The 21882-nt window shown below is 39.7% G+C and overlaps 1 protein-coding gene across 1 annotated transcript in view; it reads left to right on the forward strand.

Annotated features, from left to right (window-relative positions):
- The window catches only part of LOC127575212 (ectonucleotide pyrophosphatase/phosphodiesterase family member 3-like), an 80966-nt gene that overhangs the window by 5953 nt on the left and 53131 nt on the right, over positions 1-21882 (forward strand). The window contains exons 2-4 of the mRNA XM_052024917.1: positions 16960-17020; positions 18023-18120; positions 19327-19406. Of these exons, the coding sequence (XP_051880877.1) occupies positions 16960-17020; positions 18023-18120; positions 19327-19406 (239 nt within the window). The remainder of the gene's footprint in view (positions 1-16959; positions 17021-18022; positions 18121-19326; positions 19407-21882) is intronic.

A 21882-nucleotide genomic window follows, 5' to 3' on the forward strand; every position in this document is an offset into this window, starting at 1 on the left:
ATTGAAAATCTGTAGATGCCGAAGCAAGAGCTGAAGATGCCAGAAACATTCAGGAGATCAGCCAGGGTCCATGGAAAGAACAGAATTAACATTTCCCATCAACAGACTTTGTTAAAACCAGAAAAGTTAGAAAACAAGTTTATCAAAAATTGCAGAGATGGTGCGGGAGGGATGAATAGGGCAAAGGAAGCATCTCAATTAGAAATAGAAAATGCTCGAAACACTTAGCAGGTCACATGGCATCTGTGAAAAGACGAACAGAATTTCAACTTTAATGAACAAACGACCATCCACTTCCTCCCTAACTGCCCCCCATCGAGCGATGACTTCATTGAGATCTTATTTCCAGGGCAACCCTGGCCCCATTCTATCAGAGACATCACCTTTGTCCATCCCTCCCCCACCCTCCCTGCAGCTTGATGCTAACTTGTTTTCTCTCCTTCCCAGTTCTGACAAAAAGTCTTCAACCCAAAATGTTAACCCTGTTTCTCTTTCCACAGATGCTACCTGACTTACTGAGTTTTTTCAGTGTTTTCTGTTTTTACTTCAGATTCGCAGCATCTGTAGTTTATTTGATTTTCATTATCTCTGATGCGGTGAAGCTAGGATTGCCTTGGTGATAAATTTTTGATGAAATCTGATTGATAGGATAATGAGATTAGTTCGAGCAATGGGGAGAGAATACAAACAAAAGGACATGTAAAACCTGTGAAGTGCAGAGCTCAGCAGTTCATGCTGTCAGAGGTGGAGGGAGATAACAGCTTCATATTCCTAGACATTAACATCTCTGATGATCTATCCTGGGCCCAGCACATGGATGCAATCACGAAGAAGGCACGCCAGCACCTCTACCTTCCGAGAAGCTTAAGGAGATTTGGCATGACAGCAAGTACTCTAACAAACCTCTACAGATACACTGTTGAAAATATCCTGACTTGTTGCATCATGGGCTAGTATGGCAATTGCAATGCACAGGAATGCAAGAGGCTGCAGAGAGCAATGGACACAGCCCGGTCCATCACGGGCACAGTCCTCCCCGCCAGTGACAGCACCTACAGAAGGCACTGCCTCAAGAAGGTGGCATCTATCATCAAGGTTTCTCTCTATCTGGGCCATGCCCTCTTCTCGCTGCTACTGTTGAGCAGGAGGTACAGAAGCCTGAAGTCTTATGCCACCAGGTTCAGAACAGGTTCAGAAACAGCTACTTTACTACAACCACCAGGTTCTTGAACAGACCTGCACAACCCTAATCCTACCTCAGCAACGGAACACTAGGTCTACCTCATGCACTACCATGGACTTGTCTCTGGTTTCATTTTTCTTTTGCACTAATGTCTTGCTTTGCCCAGTCTTTTTCTTGTGTAACTTATGTTCTGTGTGTTGCTTGACTCTATGTGCCTGTGATGTTGCTGCAAGCAAGTTTATCATTGTACCTGCATCTCACCCTACTTGTGCATATGACAATAAACTTGACTTGACTGTGCTAGTAGAGAGAGAAAAACTGAGCCATTATCACATATGGTTGATTTACAGCTGAATTGGCCAGTTCTGATATAAAGAAAGTAAGCTAAATTCGATATTGAGTCAATGGGATTAGAATACATAGGTACTTGATGGTTGGCATAGACATTGTGGGCCAAAGGACCTGTTTTAATGCTGTATGACTCTGAGTCCAGAATGCTTCAGCATGGCCACATGGATGATGGGATACTACTCCTCAGACTTACAGGGAGCCTTGTTAAATCACTGCAGGAGGCCACAGACAGATGCTATTATCATATGGTGTGTGAACATTCGGCTCCCTATATCCTTTCCAGCTAAAACACTCATTGTGTAAACGGGTTGCTATAATATCTGGACCTACATTGTTTCTACATTGTTGGGATTGGTCAGGACATTCATTGTGGGGAATTTTTGATTTTTTGGTCATGGTGTAAAATGGGCAATCACAATAGCAGCTTGCTTGATATCCCCCATTTTTCAATTCCATTCATGCTCAAAAGTGGGAGGATATCCAAAGATGCCATAAACCACTTATTAGAATTTGCAAATATATTTTGCTTTCATAAGATGGGAGACAGTGCAATTTTTAAAATAAAGAATAATTTTCCAACTTTGCTGGAGCTATCTTATTATTAATTCTAACTCCGTGGAAGAACATTTCAAGTCTCCCCTTGTACCAATGACCCGGACTGCTGACATCAGTTGAAAACATACTTTTAATTATGGGTGGTTCAGAGTAAAATGGACATTAATCTGTAGTCACCCAAGATTTATAATGTTTGCTGACGTGGACTCTTTTAGTGCAGTAGCAGCATATTTTATTAATCTATTTTATGGAGCAGCTTCCAAGATTTATGCCATTGAAGCTGCATAGGTGTGACAAAGCAGCTTGGTAATGGGAAATTCACATGATATGAAATTTCAAGCGTGAAATCAGGCATATTTCATACTCGGTAAGAAGTTATCCAAAGTTCATAAAACCATTTATTTTATAGAAAATGAAAAATCACTTTGTAATCACTTAATAATTTCATTTCAGCAAGTTAGTTGATTAGTTTACAACTCACAGTTAGGATTTATTACCATATATAATAAATTGAAACAACCGTATATAATAATAGGGACATTAATCTCAGCCTGCATAGTGGATGAGGACACGTGAATCAACAGATTAGCAGAGTGCGAAGGAATAAGGAATTATTAGTGAGCTTTGGAGAGAGGGAGAACAGCAATTTTTTAACCAGCTTTGACGACTTGTGTTTGTGTCTGAGAAAAATACCCAGAAATGACAGAAGTACGATTGAAATGTAACGAGCTTATAATATACAAAATATTATGTGTGGTAAGTAATTTGATTATCTAAGGAATCTCTTTGCTTACTTTAAATGGTTTTAGTAGTGTTTTAACATTAGTACTTTTAAAGTACATTTGGATCTACCAGTACAGAACAGTGATCAAACTATGAATAAATTTGGTGATTCTGAAAGATTTTTCATGTGACTATAATAATTTTTTTCATAAAAATCATCTTTTCAGTGGGATAAACAACAGGTAAAAGATTTGTAAACCAAAAATTGTGGAAACGCTCAGTGGTTTGGGAAGCATCTATGGAAAGAGAAACAGAGTTTGCATTTCAGATCAAGGACCCTTTGGATTTTCAGCATCTGAATTTTTTTTTTGATTTCCATGTACTGGATAACAGATTGTGTTACCTTTTGTTTTGAAATTGAATTTGGCCAACTTATCTTAAGTTCATTTAAGTTGTTTAAACTATGCTTAATCAGAATGTGGCATCTCTAATAACCGATAAAATTGACTTTATACCATACATTTTGCTGACTTTCTACTCATTTCCTAGTGGAATAGCTTCATAATGGCATTGGTCACATACCCTCACCATCTTGAATATCTTCTCAAATCACTGCATTCAAACATTTTACAAAGTAACTAACAAATGTTACTTATTAATATATGGCAATTGACTGAAGAAGATTTATCTTCATATTAGTGATTAGATAGGCTACAGAATAATTTTTAATCCGTGTGGAAATGTTTCCATTGCTGTTATTTTATGTCTGTGATAAAGGCCAATGTGGTTCTTTATTTCAGCTGTGACTCAGTTGCTTCTGATTCAGAAGGTTGCAAGTTCAAATCAACTCTAGAGACTTGAGCTCAATAATCTAGGGTTTTGCTCCAGTGCAGGAATACAAGACCTTTATTATATTATGTTATCAATGATTTATTTATCTGATTAAAGGTTAAGATGGAGTTATTACTTGCCATGAATGAAGCACAATTTTTCTTAAAAAAAAGATACACAACAAACTTGTAGACAATACATGTTAGAAGTCATGCCTTTTAGACTTTTATATGCATAGGGGGTAATCTTTACACTGGTATGAACATGACCTGGTCAGTATTTAAAGATAAGAACATCAACCATCGACATGAAACCAGAAAACAAGTTTATTTAAACTGAAAAGTATGGCAGCTATAGATTTTGTGCATGTTGGTATTGATTCCAGAGGATTTGGAAGATTTTGCAGAGCATTTGTGGTATCCAGTGCCTTGAGGTGCCTGTTGTGGGTAGACTCGAAAGCATGTAGGATGGCATTACTCTCCAGCGGACCTGGTTTGGTGCCGGGTTTGAGGTCCTGTTCACTGAGTTCCTCACCACTGAGCTTTAGAACTTCAAGAGGAATACCCTGCATTCCCGAGGCCTTGTTTTATTTGGCACTTGGCCTTTTTGGCATATAATTTGTCTGGAGTGGTAGCAAAGCTGGACCAAATGGGCTCCTGTGGGACAGAGTTAAGGGAATTTGGATCAAGGAAACAGTCACAGTTGAGAAGATCTTTGAAATGTCCCTACCCGTGAGCACTGACTATATCTTTGTCCTTCATAAGTTCACCTCCATTCTTGGCTCTCAGTAGGGTGTGTCTTTGGATGTCTGAGCCATAGATGACCTTGACAGCGCTGAAGAACCCATACATGTAATGTTTGTCACTGAGTTGTTTGAGCTCTTGAACTCTCCCCAACCATCATTTATTCTTTAGGATGTGATTTTTCCACTAGACCTCAGACTTGAGGTGCCTGTGGAACTGTTCCTTTTTCCTTGGCACGTAATAAAGCTTCCAATCCAGGAACATCTTATGTTTACACTTAATGAGCTTTGGATCCCCTGGGCATTCTCATCAAATCAAATCTCATATTCCACCTGGGTAGTTTACAACCCGATGGCATGAACATTGATTTCTCCAATTTCAGGTAAACTGCGCCACCTCTGTCCCTTTTCCCTCTCCCCCTGACCTACCCAGTTCCTCCTACATCCACCCTAGTACCCCATTACCCTGTTTCTTTCCCCTTATTTCTCCTCCTCCACCCACTCCATATGCCCCACACCCACACACTCCTCTCACTGGGCCCCCTCCCTCTACTGTTCCCATCTGTCCACCCCACCTGCCTTACATGTTCTATGCTCCACCTTCCTTTCCTATCAAATTCCCTGATCTTCTGCCCTTTGTTGCCTCCACCTATCACCCCCCCAGCCTCAGATGCTATTTTCAGTTTTCCCTCCTCAATTTGCCTGTCACCCTTCTTCACCTGGATTCACCAATCATTTGCTAGCTCTAGCTCCACTACTTCCCCTCACCTCTTTATAGTGGCCATCTCCCCTCTATCTTAATCCGGATGAAGGGTCTCGACCCAAAATGCTGACTATTTCCCTCCACACACACTGCCTGACCCACTGAGTTCCTCCAGCAATTTACTTGTTAAACCAGACCTAGTTCTTCTTGGTAGAGAAGCCAAGAGTCTTTTCACAAGTACTAATTCTGGCCAATCCAAACACAATGGACACTCTGTGGCGCCAGTTGGCTAGGAGTCAACAAGTTGCCTGTAATCTGCTGTCTAAGAAGAGCGTCCTTTACAGGTTCTGACTTTTAGGTTGTATGCATTGGCATGGAAGTCAGGAATAATCTGATGTGCACTGCAGTACTTTGCAGTTCTCTATGGAACTGTTGGCTTAAGATCAGCCCCATTCAGTCCATCATCACACAGTGAAAATAGTGAGAGATTAATAGAGAACAATAGCATAGTGGTTCAGTTACTGGACTGATGTCAGAACATATCAGAAATCTGGACTATTGAAATGGACAAATGAGTTTGAAGGTTATCATGGTAGCTGGAGGATTTAAATTCAAATAATTAGATAAAATCCAAACTTAAAAAATAAATGAGTCACGGTGTTGTACAGCACCGAAACAGACTCTTTGGTCCACCACATCCTTGCCGACCTTTTTGCCCATCTATTCTGATCCCATTTGCCTGTACTCGGTCCATATTCTTCTATGCTTTGCTTAACTAAGTGCCTGTCTAAATGTCTTTTAAATGTAGTGATTGTATCTGCGTCCACCATCTCTTTTGCAACGAGTTCCAGATATTGACCTCTCTCTGTGCAAAAAAAACATTTCCCTCAAATCCCCTTTAAAATTTCTTCCTTTCACCTTAAACCTATGCCCTCTTGTTTTTGATACTAGAATAGTATTGGTAACAATGTAACTATCAGATTGTCATAAGAATACATCTGGTACACTAGTACCCTTTGTGGAAGGAAATCTGCCATCTTAACCCTGTTGACCTATGAATGACTCTAGGCCCACCATTGCGGTTGGTTGTCAATTGTGCTCTGAAATGTCCTTATGATTCAGTTTAGGAGGCCATAAGGCATGAGCAATAATTGCTGGCCTTGCCAGTTATATTCACATCCTGTGAATAAATAAAGAAAATCCTTATCACTATAGTATCATTAAACATCAATCAAGAACTCTTCGCATTTGTTTTCATATAAGAATGAATGAACTTACATCAAGCAGAATAACAAAAAAAAGAACAGGCCATAGTACAATTGCAAGATTGTGTATCTTATTAGACATAGTTATTTTTGCTCCACCCCCACAATTATCTCTACCCTTTCACCCCCTACCAGTACCTATCTTTGGGCTGTCCTGTTGAGCCAAACTGCCAGGAATTAATTTATTTAAAATGGCAAGCTAGGTCTGCAGGTGTAACAAACTCAAACAAGTGTGAAGTGATGCATTTTGGGAAGTTAAACCAGGCCAGGACATACATAGTGAATGGCAGCACCCTGGGGAGTGTTGTTAAACAGTGAGACCCAGGGGTACAAGTACATAGTTCCATGAAAATGGCAACACAGGTAGACAAGGTGGTGAAGAAGCGTATGGCATGCTTGCCTTCAATGGATGGGGCATTGAGTACTGGAGTTAGGACATCGTATAAACACCAGCAGTTCATCCAAAAAATCTGACATATTGACATTTATGTGAATTTAGTCATATGTGATTATATTTTGGTGTCAGTCTCATGTTTTGCTGAATCTTGGTGGCCAGTGGTGATATTCACTTAAATTTGTCTGACACCATCCTTAAGTTGGGTTGTTATTCTATTCAGGTGGGGCCAGGATTAAAATATTTAGCTTCATGCACTCTTAAGTAAGTGTACAAAAGGAAAATGAGCATGCAGGAACATTCCCTTGCAGCAAGTTGCATTCAACAAAGATAAATGTTCCAGGGTGCCTCACAAAAGGATTTCAACCAAAGAAATAGACACTAGAAATTGTGGATAAAAATTTGGCAAAAGTGATTGATTTGATGGATGGTGTTAAATGAGGAAATGAGGTGTACAGAGGGAATTCAATTGGACAGGCAAGCCCTCAAGGGCTGAAGATAAAATCACTATGTATAAGGCAAAAAGTGAGGGAAAATGCAAAAGAGTCCAGCATCATAAAAATACAGGATTTTCAGAGTTGTAGGTCCAGCTGAAGGGGAAGAGAGAAAACAGGAAACCACAAGCCAAAGAAAAAATGTTAGAAGTCTTTATTAAGGACATTATAACAGAGCATTTAGGAAAAAAAATCAATGTAATCAGAAGGAGAAATCACGTTTGAACAATTTATTGAAGCTTTTTGAAGAAGTATCATGTGGTGTGGATAGGGGTTTGGCTGTCTGATAGGAAACAGAGTGGGCATAAATGGATCTTTTTCTCATTGGCAAGATGTAACAAACAAGTTACTGCAGGAATTAGTGGTGGGCCTCAACTTTTTACAATTATTATAAAGTATTTGGATGAAGGCACTGAAGGTACAGTTGTGAAATTTACTGATGGCCCAAAGATAGGTAGGAAAGTAATTTGAAAAGGTGACATAAGGAGGCTACAAAATAAATATAAATAAGTTACAATAGTTGGTAAAGATCTACGAATGGAACAGTGAAATTTTCCATTTTCATAGGAAACATAAGAAACATATTATCTCGAGAGATTGCAGAGTTTAGAGATCATGAGGAATCTAGTTGTCCTGATATATAATATACAAAAGACTACTTTGCAGGTACAGCAGATAATTAGGAAAGCATTCACTGCCAGGGGAATTGAATACAAAAATATAGAGGTTCTGCTTCAGTTATATAGGGGTTTGTTGAGATCACACCTGGAGTACAGTGAACAGTATTGATCTCCTTACCTAAGATAGGATGTTAATGCATAACAAGCAGTTCAAAGAATGTTCATTAGACTTGTAGCTGAAATAGGCAGAATGTCTTATGTGGAAAGGTTGGTCAGCCTAGGCTTGTATCTGCTGGAGTTCAGAAGAGTGAGAGTGGATTTGATTGAAACAAGATCCTAAAGGTTCTTGAGAGGTGGATGTGGAGAGAATATTTCCTTTTGTGGGAGATTTTAAAACTAGAGTTCACTGTTTAAAAATAAGGGGATGCCAATTTAAGGCAGAGATTTGGTGATTTTTCTTCTCTCAGATGGCCATGAGTTTATGGAACTCTTCTAAGGACAGTGGGAACAAAGTTTGAATATTTTTAAGGCGAAGGTGGATAGATTCTTGATAAGCAAGGGGGTGAAAGGTTACTGCGACTAGATCGTTATGATGAGTTGAGGTTACAGACTATCAGCCATTACCTTATTAAATGGTGAAACAGGCTTGAGGGATGAATGGCCCACTCCTGCTCCTAACTGCATGCTAATTAAGAGATAGGGAGCAGTGATGCTGGGAGTACAAGTACGACAGTTTTAAATTTCAGGCATTTAAGAGACGAGTAGCCACGTTGACTGACAGGTACAGGAGTAGTTGATGGAATGGCCAGAGGTATAGGTTTTAAACAGTGGACTTTTGGTTTTATGTGGGAACTGAGTGAATCGTAGATTGGCCAGGCATTGCATTGGAGTAGTTGAGGCTAGATTTGAGGAAGCAAAAGCATAGCTGAGAACTTGAGCAGTAGTTGTCCTTGTGATCAAGAGAATATAGGATAAAAATGACAGCCACGGTCAAGTAGGACACTGATGATGAGAACAGATAGCGTCAAAAATATCTTTATACCTTTGTGCTTAGGTGCCACAGGGATCAGTATTGGGCCAAAGCTATTTACGAACTATATATTAATTGTTTAGATGAGGACAGCTTGTAGTGCCGTCATATTTGCTGACAATTCAAAGATAGGTTGGAACACAGGTTCTAAAGAGGACACATGGAGTCTGCATAGGAATGTGGTGATATGTGAGGCTATCTTCATTGATAGAAAAGCAGAATATTGTTTTCATGAAGGAGAGTACAGAATGCCACTGTATAGAGGGATCTGGGTGTCCTTGTACGTGAAACACAGAAACTTAGCCTGCAGGTACAGAGAGTAATCAGGAAGGTTAGTAGAATGCTAAAATTTAATATGAGAGGAGGGGAATGGAGTATAAAAGGAGGAAATCTTGCAACAATTGTACAGGTTTTGGTCAGACTAAACCTGGAGTACTGCATGCAATTTTGGTTGTCTTACTTGGAAAGATTGCAGAGTTCAAACAGAACTCAATGAGAATGAGAGAAAATCTTATCGAAACGTGTGAGGAAACAGGTAACTACTAACCTATTAGTCTGTCATTGATAGTAGGGAAAATGCTGGAATATATTATGAAGGATGTGATGTGAAGATATTTCGACAGAGATAATATGATTAAGCAGAGTCAATATGGATTTATAAAAGAATTTATGTTTCACTAATCTACTAGAGTTCTTTGAGAATGAAGCTAGTAGAGTAGATAAAGGGAACCAGTGTAATTGGATATCCAGGCTTTTGCTAAGGGTCCTGCACAGGAGGATGCCGAGCAAGATGAGAGCGTATTAAATGGGGTAATATATTAGCATAGATTAAGAGTCAGTTAACAGATGGAAAACAAAGGCTTGTTATCAGTGGGTCTCATCAGATTGGTAGACTCTCTCGTGGGGCAGTACAGGGATTGGTACTTGGACCCCAATAATTGGTAATCTATATCAATGATTGTGAAGGGAACAAGTATAATATTTCTTGGTTTGTTGATGAGACAAAACTGACTGGGAGTGTGTGTAGTGTTGAGGATGCAAACAGGCTTCAAGGGTATATATACAAGCTAAGTGAGTGGACAACAACATGGCAGATGGAGTACAAAGTGGAAAAATGAAAGGTTATTCACTTTGATAGGAAAAAAAACAGAAACGCTGCCTATTTTTAAATGGTGAGAGATTGGGAGATGTTGATGTTCGGAAGGTCCTGTGTGTCCTTGCACACACTTCAGAAAGCTAACATGCAACTGCAGCAAAAAGAATGGGATGTTCGCCACTAACACAGTACTTACAGCTGGTGGTCTGATTTAAAAAAAAATGTATTTTGGATTTGAGTCCCATCATAGCCCTGATGTTGCTGTACTGAGTGCTCCAAGTTCCAGGTAAATGTGTGAACTTTGGATGAGTGAATGTGTCATGAAGTACCTGCGCAGAGTTTGATGGCAGATTGGGTTAGAAGCCTGCTGGTGTTAGTGGTACCTCTTATTGGGGATTAGAGTGTGGTCATAGATCAGGTATGAAGATCACAGGTGTTAGGAATATTGCTGAAGGGCTTGGGACGTGCATTGAGGCTGGGTTGTGAGTGGCAGTGATTTTGGGAAATAACCTTTATTATTTGATGCTGAATGCCTCAGGGCAAACAGAAGTTGCAGTGGGGATGTTGGGTTCCTTATTGGCATATGTAAATGACTAAATGTTTCATTAGGCATTGGGAAAGGTCACACCCTCGTGCTCCTTTCCCACTCCTACTTTTACAGCTAAGTTCTCTCTCCTTTTGTTCATCTTTTCCATTCCCTCCCACCCCCATAACCTAGATTCATTACCCACCCCCACCTGGTTCCATCTGTCCATCACCCACAGATCTATCCACCTTGGTTTCTTCTCCCTTGGCCTACCTTTCCTTTTCCTTCTTCCATCTGCCCAATTGTTTCTTTTTTCCTTATCAGTTTCCACCTATTGCCCACCAGCCTCTTTCTCAAAAATCCCTTCTGCCCCTTCTCCACCTAGCTCTATCTGCTCATCATATCCTGACTCACCTGGTTCCACCTATCACTTCCCATCCCCTTTCTCACCCCTCCCTCTCATTTCTTTATTCACAAGATCACAAGACAAAGGAGCAGAAGTAGGCCATTCGGCCCATCGAGTCTGCTCCATGAGCTAAACTAATACTATTCCTATCTAGCCTCAATTTCCGGCCTCATCCCCATATCCCTTGATACCTTGACTAATTAGATACCTATCTATCTCCTCCTTAAATGCCCCCAATGATCGGGCCTCCACAGCTGTACATGGCAAGAATTCCATAATTTCACTACCCTCTGGCTAAAGAAATTTCTCCTCATTTCTGTTTTAAACCTGTACCCTCTAATTCTAAGATTGTGCCCTCTAGTCCTGGACTCACCCACCAGGGGGAACAGCTTAACCACATCTACTCTGTCCAGTCCTTTCAACATTCTAAATGTTTCTATGAGGTTCCCTCTCATTCTTCTGTACTCCAGTGAATACAGTCCAAGAGCCGACAAATGCTCATCATAAGTAAGCCCTTTCATTCTGGGAATCATCCTCGTAAGTCTTTTCTGAACCCTCTCCAACATCAGTACATCCTTCCTAAGATACGGGGCCCAAAACTGGGCACAGTACTCCAAATGAGGCCTCACCAGTGCCCCATAGAGCCTCATCAACACTTCCTTACTTTTATACTTTATACCTCTCGAAATGAATGCTAACGTAGCATTTGCTTTCTTTACTGCCAATCCGACCTGGTGGTTAACCTTTAGGGTATCCTGCACGAGTACCTCCAAGTCCCTTTGTGCTTCTGTACTTGGAATTTTCTCCCCATCTAGATAATAATCTGCCCGTTTGTTTCTTTTTTCAAATTGTACAACGGCACATTTCTCAACATTGAATCTCAACTGCCATTTTTTTGCCCATTCTCCTAAACTATCTGGTATTGGTATTGGTTTATTATTGTCACTTGTACCGAGGTACAGTGAAAAACTTGTCTTACAAACCGATCTTACAGTGCAGTTACATTAAGTTAGTACAGAGCACGTTGATGTAATACGGGTAAAAAAAAACAATAACAGTACAGAGTAAAGTGTCACAGCTACAGAGAAAGTGCAGTGCAATAAGGTGCAAGGTCACAACAAGGTAGATTGTGAGGTCATGAGGTCATAGGTCATAGGCTATCTCATTGTATAAGGGAACTGTTCAATAGTCTTATCACAGTGGGGTAGAAGCTGTCCTTAAGTCTGGTGGTACCTGCCCTCAGGCTCCTGTATCTTCTACCTGATGGAAGAGGAGAGAAGAGAGAATGTCCCGGGTGGGTGGGGTCTTTGATTATGCTGGCTGCTACACCAAGACAACGAGAGGTAAAGACAGAGTCCAAGGAGAGGAGACTGGTGTCCGTAATGCGCTGGGCTGTGTCCACAACTCTCTGCAGCTTCTTGCGGTCTTGGGCAGAGCAGTTGCCATACCAAGCCATGATACATCCTGGTAAGATGCTTCCCATGGTGCATCGGTAAAAGTTGATGAGAGTCAAAGGGGACAAACCAAATTTCTTTAGCCTCCTGAGGAAGTAGAGGCGCTAGTGAGCCTTCTTGGCCATGGCATCCACATGGTTTGTCCAGGACAGGTTGTTGGTGATGTTCACTCCCAGGAACTTGAAGCTGTCGACCCTCTCGACCTCAGCACCATTGATGTAGACAGGTGCATGTACACCGCCCCCTTTCCTGAAGTCAATGACCAGCTCTTTAGTTTTGTTGACATTGAGGGAAAGGTTGTTGTCATGACACCATTCCACTAAGCTCTCTATCTCCTTCCTGTACTCCGACTCATCACTGTTTGAGATACGGCCTGCAACAGTGGTATCATCTGCAAACTTGTAGATGGAGTTCGAGCAGAATCTGGCCACACAGTCATGAGTGTATAAGGAGTAGAGTAGAGGGCTGAGGACGCAGCCTTGAGGTGCACCAGTGTTGAGAATAATCGTGCTGGAGGAATTGCTGCCTATCCTCACTGATTGCGGTCTGTTTGTTAGAAAGTCAAGGATCCAGTTACAGAGGGAGGTGTTGAGTCCTAGGTCTCGGAGTTTGGTGACAAGCTTGCTTAGTATTATTGTATTGAATTATTATTATTGTATTGTAGCTAAGTCTTTCTGCAACCTTCATATTTCTTCAGTACTCCCTAATCCTCCACCTATCTTGGTGTCATCTGCAAATTTAGCCACAAAACCATTTACTCCATAATCTGGCTATCTGGGTATTCTGGCTATCTTCCCTCTACATTCTCAGTCCTGATTCAAGGCCTCAACCCAAAATGTTGACCATTCCTTTGCCTCCACAGATGCTGCTTAATCCATTGAATTCTTCCAGCAGTTTGTTTTTTGCACCTTTAGTTTGCCCTGTCAATTTATGGCAGGCAGTGCATTTCCTACAGAAATATGTAAATAATTTTCCTACCCACCATTTTGATGTGAAGGAGATGTGTTTTGGTCAGGCACTACTCAGTGTAATCTTCAGAGTCTGATCCAAATACAATCAGGTTGAAATTGCCACAAGGCCTTTCTTGACCAGGGTATTTCATTTTTAATCCGTCAATGTAATTGCAACAAAATTAGAATTGTGAATACATTTTTTATATTGCAAAAATACTGTAAAAATTATGATCTGTATGTCTGCTGTCAACCTTAGCACAACGTGGAGTCATGGAGTAATCGTAGTCATAAATATAGTCTCAATATAGTGTTGCACACTCTCTGTCAAAACACATTGCATTGTGTAATGATTTAGGATTATAAGTGACTCATACCTATTTAAAATATTATATTTTTGCACGATTACTTTGAAGAATATTTTCAAAGATATAACATTTTTATCTTTGAACCAAAGATTGCAATGTTCTGTGATAAGAGATGTTATGGGTTATTATCATTTTTCATTTATACAGTATTACCTTGAGTAATCTTGTTGAGCTAATGAGGTGACAACATTTGCTTTGCAGGTGCTGGTTGTCTGCTTAATTGTTGTATCTCTTGGACTTGGACTAGGATTGGGTTTGAAACATCAGTCAGCTCCGGCTGAACAGAAAGGTAACTTTGATTTACTAATTTCTTACACAATTCACCAAGCTGAGGTAACAATTTGTACATTACATTTGGTTAACGATTTGAATTTGTAATGCCTGCAATTTGCAGTACACCATTTTTGGTGCATTAAAAAGGTGCTGTGTGAAGTACTAGTGCCTAGTTTGATGGCCTGATATGCTGGACTCACCACTGTGAAGAAAGTAAGCTCTTAAGGAACTCTCTCCACGGCAGGCACAGAACAGCAGCATAAAAGAATGCCATGGATTTGAGGGAAAATGATTGGGTGTGGGGTGGGGGCATGGTGGGGTGGTGGTCGGTGGTAGGGACACTCTGCTATCCTGTGATATCTGGGCACCTCCCATGCAATGGACTGGTCCAATTGAACCCTGTTCCCCAAGAAAATCAGATGTTTTTGTATGACTGGAGCTATATGTGACCTGGACCCACAGTAATTTAATTTACCCTTAAATGCCCCTCAAAATGGAGCCATTCAGTTGCATCAACCCTTGCATTTAAACAAAAAGAATAAAATGGGACACTGGATTTTTAAGACATCCTTAAATGCTGATTGTTCCAATTCTTCTATGTGAAAGTATCTAAACAATTGTTTAGGATATACTTTGATTTGTTTAAGAAAAATAATTTCACTTAACCATTGTAATTCAATGGAAATATAGAATAATGCATCTGGAAATTCTATGGGAGACAATTCAGTCCAACATTGTGCCAATACTAACTCTTCTCTAAGTCTCTAAATTTTGTTACTTCTGACGACTTTAGTATTGTCTGTGAATAAGAACACTCCTTACTTTCTATCAAACTTCAGATCAATGTACTACTTTGGAAATAAAAACACAAGAACTATGATGTAGATATAATAACAAGCTAGTTAGCCTCTGGACTCCACGTTGTTTTCAAAAACTTAAATCAGTGTTGCAGATACTTTGAGTAATAGGGAGTGGTCAAATAAAAGTATAAAGCATCTGGTCTTTGAACGGGAACTTTCCTTGTGTTCATATACCAAGAACAGAGTCGTCTTATCAGGCAGGCTGGGCATCTGTAAAAATAATTAAGTGTTCAAGGGTCAGGCTGGAGGGAATACGTACAAAGGAACAAAAGAGACAAATGGAATGTAACAGTGTGTTTATATAATTCAGAAAACAGAATATATAATTCGGATACAGAATACCCTACCCACAATGTGGCAGATTTGGAATAAAATCTTTGGGTGAATTTGTGGATAAATTTCAATTTCCCTTCTGATCCCTAAAGTTGATCATAAATGACTTGAAGGCTTTGACAGTGACCAAGAGGTATCAGACACAACATTCTTCATATCTAAAGCACGCAGAGACTTCAATAAAATTCAGTACCTTGTCCGGCTCTCTTCTGCATCTTTTTGCCATTAATCCGTAGAATTACATGAACCAATATTGTGTTCCAAAAGTTAATGATCATCTCTGAAAAGAAAATATATCTGGCATGTCTAATCTTCTGTAATGCTCATGAATGTTTTTTAATTCTTAACCTAATATTGCTCTAGATTAAAAATACTCAGCTCTTTGAACCTGTTGTGGGAGTATTTTATACATGGTATTAATCTAGAACTCCTCTGAACATGCCCTTGGGCATGGGAGGGGACTAGAAAACAAGGGCACAGGAAAACATAAGCAGGAGTAGGCACCATGCCCCTCAAGCCTCCCCCACCATTCAATGTGATCGTGGCTAATCTATGCTGACCTCAACTCCTCTTCTGTGCCAGTTCCCCATAAACCTCGAATCCTTGATCTTTCAAATATTTATCTTTCTCCATCTTAAATATATCTAATAATCTGGCCTCCACCACCCTCGGAAGCGGAGATTCCAGAGATTCACTACCCTCAGAGAAGAAATTTCTATGCACAATTTCTAGACGTCGTATTTTAGATAAGGCCTAACCTAAGCTTGTACAAGAATATTCTTCTGGTTTTAAACTGGGTCATCCTAGCATGCACCCCAATACTCTATATGATTTTGTAAAATTTTTTGCAACTAACTGTGCAACTTTATAGACTTCTGTACTGTAATCCGAACAATATTATGTTGGGCAACAGGCATTAATTCTGAACTGAGCAGATGTGCACTAACTAAACCTTAGCCACATCCTACCGTACATGCTAAAAACTGCATGCATCGAAACAAACATCTTCCATGAAATTTGGGCCCATACTCGCAAAATATCTAGATCAGGTTGTAATGTTTTCTCATCAGTGTACAGGAATTTATGTTAACTGCAAATCATGCTCTCAAGCAGATTCAATCCAGATCAAAAGCATAGAATGCGAAGGGTAATGATCCTGTGGAAATCCATTGATAAGTGGCTCCACATAGTTACATTCACAGCAAACTATCATAGTACATTCTATGATTAAACCTCATTAAGTGAATGGCAGAGGCTGACCAGTCCTGTGGTTTAAGGTTACTTATGATGGAAATTGAAATATCATTTTTATGTACTTAGGCACAGGATTCCGGTTCACTGTAAGTTTAATAACTGCAGTTCTGAAATACACAAACATCTTAGCAGGCTTTACAGGGTAATTGCAGGGTTGATATTTCTCCTGACTCGGGTATCTGGACCCAATAGTTAAAATAAGGGGGATCCATTCGGGACTGAGATGAGATGAACATTTTTCACACAGAATTCTGCAACCAAGAGGGCTATGAAGGTTTAGTTGCTGAGTACATTAAAGGCAGAGATTAAAATATTAAGGGAAACAAGACAAATGGGTTTAGTGCAGGACAGTGGTATTGGAGGTAAAAGATCGGTTGTGATCTTGTTGAGTGGTGGAGCAGACATGAGGGACTGAAGGGCTGTAGCTTCTTCTTATGTTCTAATGAGCACAGAATGAACTGTATTTGGCTTAATGAAAATGTGAAGTTTTATCTTAGTGAGAACTCAAAATTTCAAAATTAATTTCAGTCCTTTTACTTTTTTTGTAGGGGAAACATCCTGGCTGGAAGATCAGTGTGAAGAAATCAAAACTCCTGAATGTCCTGCAGGGTAAGGAAATCTATAATTGGACAATCTATAATATGTCAGCTCAGTAGCTCGTGTTTTAGCCAGAACAAGAAAAGGCAACTGCACAGAAATAGAAAAAGGACAGATAATATCAAAAAAAATTAATATGAATTCACTAGAAAAGTGTACATTTCTAATGTGTATAAAATTATTTTACTAGATGTTGTAATTTAGGTTAGTAAAAGCCTGATTCCAGTTAGGAACTGTCTATAGGAAACTTCTGCTGGTGATTCTGCCAGCTTATCCTTCATTTAAACAAAACTTGGTGGTACCAGTAACACAATGGTTCATCTTGAGTTCTAACCAGAATTGCGGGTGGAGGTGGGGAGTGGGGAGGGGGGATTAGTGTTTAAGCAATGTGAGAGGAAATATTTTCGATTGGTTGTCCGTGGCTTCTGTTTGCTGAGGCTCAGTTGGTAACACCCTTCTCATTGAATCAGAATTTACTTGGTTCAAGTTCTACTTCAGAGTCTTGAATACAAGATCTACTTTGAGATTTCGGTGTAGTTCTGAGGTTGGGCTGCACTGTCTTTTAGATGAAATTTTAAACTGAGGCTCTGCCTGACCTTTCAGATAAAAGGTCCATTTGATTCTTGTTTGTTACATTATCACCCTTTTGACATCATAACTTTAGCCATATAACTCCTCCTGTATACCAGACATTTAATTCCTACTGCCTTGCACCTTATCAAAGTCCTTCCTATTTGTTTCTCCCCCTATCCCATCTTTGCCTTCACCTTACTAAATTTTTCAAGGTCTGATGAAAGGTTATTGACTTGAATGCTGGAAACACTCAGCAAGCCAGGCAGCTTCTAAGGAAAGAGAAACAAAGTTAACGTTTCAGATCGGAGACTCTTCTTCAGAAAATTGAAACACAAAATGAAAGGATATGTTTGAAAAAATAAGTTGGATTTGTGATACATATACTACATTGATGTGAATTCATGATAGCAATAAGTAAAATAACATTGCCTTGGATTTCAGATTTTCCCATCCACCATTGATACTAATTTCATTAGATGGATTCAGAGCTGGATATCTAAAGACATGGGACGTCTTCCTCCCAGTTATTGAGAAACTCAGTAAGTAATTGGAACTAGCTACAAGTTGAAAGCATCCATCCTGCCATATGTTTTTGCACCCAAAATCAGATGGATTAAAAGGTCTGTGCAATAGTAGTATTCAAAGTTACAAAACTCCCCTTTCTGTCATTTTTAACAAATGCAATAAATAGATGGATTAATATCCTTATCGACATGGAAATATGTTATGTAACCAATGCCATATGGTAATTTTGGATCCATTTAATTTTCCTTACAATTTAGTCTTATTAAAGTCTGAAAATACATATATTCAAACGTAGCACAGTCCTACAAGCATACTTGAAGTGTACAATAAAATTTGCAGTTAAATGTTATTTTTGGAGTACAGATTGAGATTCTAACTACTTCTGTAGTAAAATTGTAAAACTAAAATGATAAATTTTTGAGAATACAGATTTGGAGCAATTTGGAACCATTACATTACATTGCAACAGATTATATCCAGCAGGTGTCCCCAAAGTGCATTTCATGGATGTTGTTACAAGGTTCCTATCTACAAGCCTCTATAAACTCCACCAGAGCCAAGACTTAGATACTCCTTTTCCACCTCTAAAGCTGAAACCCCATCTTTAGTCAACAGATTTCCCTGAGATTCAGTCTCTTTTACCTTAACTGTTCATTCTTTTTTCTCCCTTACAATAACATGCCAAATACACAGTGTTGCTCTTGTTAGTATCAGAAACAAACAAAATGGCATTCTCTGTAAAGACATTTCAGTTAATTCCAATTAACAAAAGACTATGAGCAAGATGTTCTGAGAATCGGATTAAGGGAGGAGTGTTTTTTTTCCCACTAAGATAGGGGAAGGGTTTGTGGGAGGCTATTGAAGTTTGGCTTGGAAGTTCTGCTTAGTTTCTGTCCTGTATGCCTCAAATTCTGGCCAGAGAGAGGACATATCCACATTCCCAACGAGGTTAATCTCTTTACATTTTCGTGTATTATCAATATTTTCCACTAGATTTCACGGCTGTTTCTAATTGCACTGGGTTGAAGTTGTATGATGACTGGAGTTACGTGACAATTGCAATGAAAATATCCCAGGCTAAAGTTTATGCAATGCAATGTTGACTTCGTGTCCTGTCACTCAAACTAGAGCAAGATCAGTTCACGTAATGACAAATGAAGTGATGTGAAATTTTATCTGACTGCTTAAAAATACAACAAAACTTGATGTAATTATTCCAGGAACCTGTGGGACGCATTCCAAGTATCTGAGGGCCATGTACCCCACTAAAACATTTCCCAATCACTACACAATTGTCACGGTAAGTTTTTCATTTAAGCCACAATGACTTTCTGTCAAATTTCTGTACTGTGTGTGACTTCAGAAATGAAAGCACAAAAATGACTGAGATTGATGTTGTGGATACTTTGAATAATGGGGAGAGATTAAATATTTTCCTTGAAATTCCCTCTTTCAGTATTTTCTGTTTTTCTTTTGCTTTTATAAATAAATGGAAATCCATCAAGGCACAACTTTTGATAAAATACTTATTGCAGGATGCAGAACACTTACTTATTTTCCTAGTTTTCTCCTCTGAAGATAAACTAAAGCACTCTCCCACCAGAATCTGTGGAAGGGATCAGTTCTGTATGAAGTCCACTGCATTAAAAGCATGTCAGAATGAAAGAATATCTTTCCTCAAAGGAAGGGTGACTGTTGCAACTTCCTTTGCACTGAGCAGCCTGGAAACCAGCACGTTCCTAGTACACAGATCTGAGTATTTATGCATGTGAGTCCATGAAGATTGTCAGGAAAAAATCTTGGCCCAGAAGATCCTTGAAGATATCAGAAGCACAATCTTTGTATATTGTTGTTATAAAAGGAGCTAATTAATACATATAAATAGTCTATAGAATTAGTAAAATATATAGCACAGAAAGAGGCCATTCACCCCCATCATGTCAATGCTAACCAAAACAGACTGTTTAGGTGAATGCCACTTCCCAACGCCTGGTGCATTGCCTTGTCTTTAGCCAGGTCATTTTTAATTGTGGTGAGGGTTTCTGCATTTATCACTCTTTCAGGCAAGATTTCCAGACCTCCACCACTTGTTGAGAGAAAAACGTTTACTAAATTCTCACTAATCCTTCTATTGATTAACTAAAATATATGCCCCTTGTTGTTTTCTACCCAGCTAAGAGAAATAAATTTTTCCAGTTAACCCTGTCTAGGCCTCTTATATTTTATATCTTTCCAAAGAAAATCTTCCCACCTTAGATGGTTCTTCCTCATACCTATAGATCTCCAGCCTTTTGCAATATCCTTGTAACTTCCCTCTTAATGTTATTTAGTGCCAGCACATTCTTCCTGCAGCATAGTGACCAGAGCTGTTACTAGTATTCTAACTGTTGCTTTAGTATCTTTTTATACTGTTCTAGCTAATCTCCCTGCACTTTATTCTATCTTGAGCCAGTAATGGCAAGTATCCCATGTACCTTCTTAACCACTTTACCTTGCTGTCCTGTACCTTCAGAGATCTGTAGTCATGCAATCCAAAACCCCTTTGATGCTTTAAAGCTGGGTCAGCTGGCTGCTCACCATTGCACTCTTTAAGTGGCATATCTTTTATTCCACTGTGCAAGAATGTAAACAAGTTGCGCTTATACTCCAGTGGCTGCCTGTCAAAGATATTCATAGGTTCATAGAGGTATACAGCACAAAAACAGACCTTTCAGCCTAATTCGTCCATGCCAACCAAGATACCTTTCTAAGTTAATCCCATTTGCCTATATTTCAAATACAGGACAGGTTAGTTCCGGTGAGAAGGAAGGACAAGATGGCAAGGTAAGGGAACCTTAGATGTAGAAAGAGGTGGTGAATTTGGTCAAGAAGAGAAAGGAAACATATGTAAAGTTTAGGAAGCTAAAATAAAATGGAGCCCTTGAAGATTATAAAGAAACTAGAAAAGAACTCAAGAGAGGAATTAGGAGAGCCAGGAGGTGCCATGAAAAGCCTTTGGCAAGTAGGATTAAAGAGAATCCCAAGGCATTCTATACAAACATCAAGAATAAGGGGATAACTAGGGAGAGGGTAGGACCATTCAAGGATAAAGGAGGGAAAATGTGCTTGGGGGTGGAAGATGTGGGTAAGGTCCTAAATGAGTATTTTGCATCGTTATTTCTCAAAGAGAAGGATGTGGAGGATAATGAGATCAGTGTGGAGCATGCTAATATGCTAGGGCATTTTGAGATAACGAGGTAGTGTTGGGTGTCTTAAAGAACATAAAGGTGGATAAGTCCCCAGGGCCTGATGAGATACACCCCAGGTTATTGAGAGAGGCAAGAGATGAGATTTCTGGGGCCTTGACCAAGATCTTTGTGTCCTTCTAGCCACAGGCAAGGTCCCAGATGACTCGCGAGTAGATAATGTTCTGTTATTCAAGAAAGGAAATAGGGATAATCCTGGCAACTATAGACTGGTGAGTCTCCCGTCATTGGTAGAGAAGCTATTGGAGAGGATTCTTAGGGATAGGATTTATGAGCGTTTGGAAAACCATGGCCTAATTAGGGACAGTCAGCGTGGCTTTGGGTGGAGCAAGTCACATCTTATCAACTTGAATTGAGTTTTTCGAGGAGGTGACGAAGGTGATTGATGAAGGTAGAGCTGTGGATGTTGTCTATATGGATTTTAGCAAGGCATCTGACAGGGTCCCTCATGGTTGGCTCATCCAGAAGATTATGATGCATGGGATCCAGGGTGAATTGGCTGTTTGGTCAGAATTTGTTTGCCCATGGAAG

Source organism: Pristis pectinata, chromosome 10 (genome assembly GCF_009764475.1).
Source record: "Pristis pectinata isolate sPriPec2 chromosome 10, sPriPec2.1.pri, whole genome shotgun sequence".
Taxonomy (NCBI): domain Eukaryota; kingdom Metazoa; phylum Chordata; class Chondrichthyes; order Rhinopristiformes; family Pristidae; genus Pristis; species Pristis pectinata.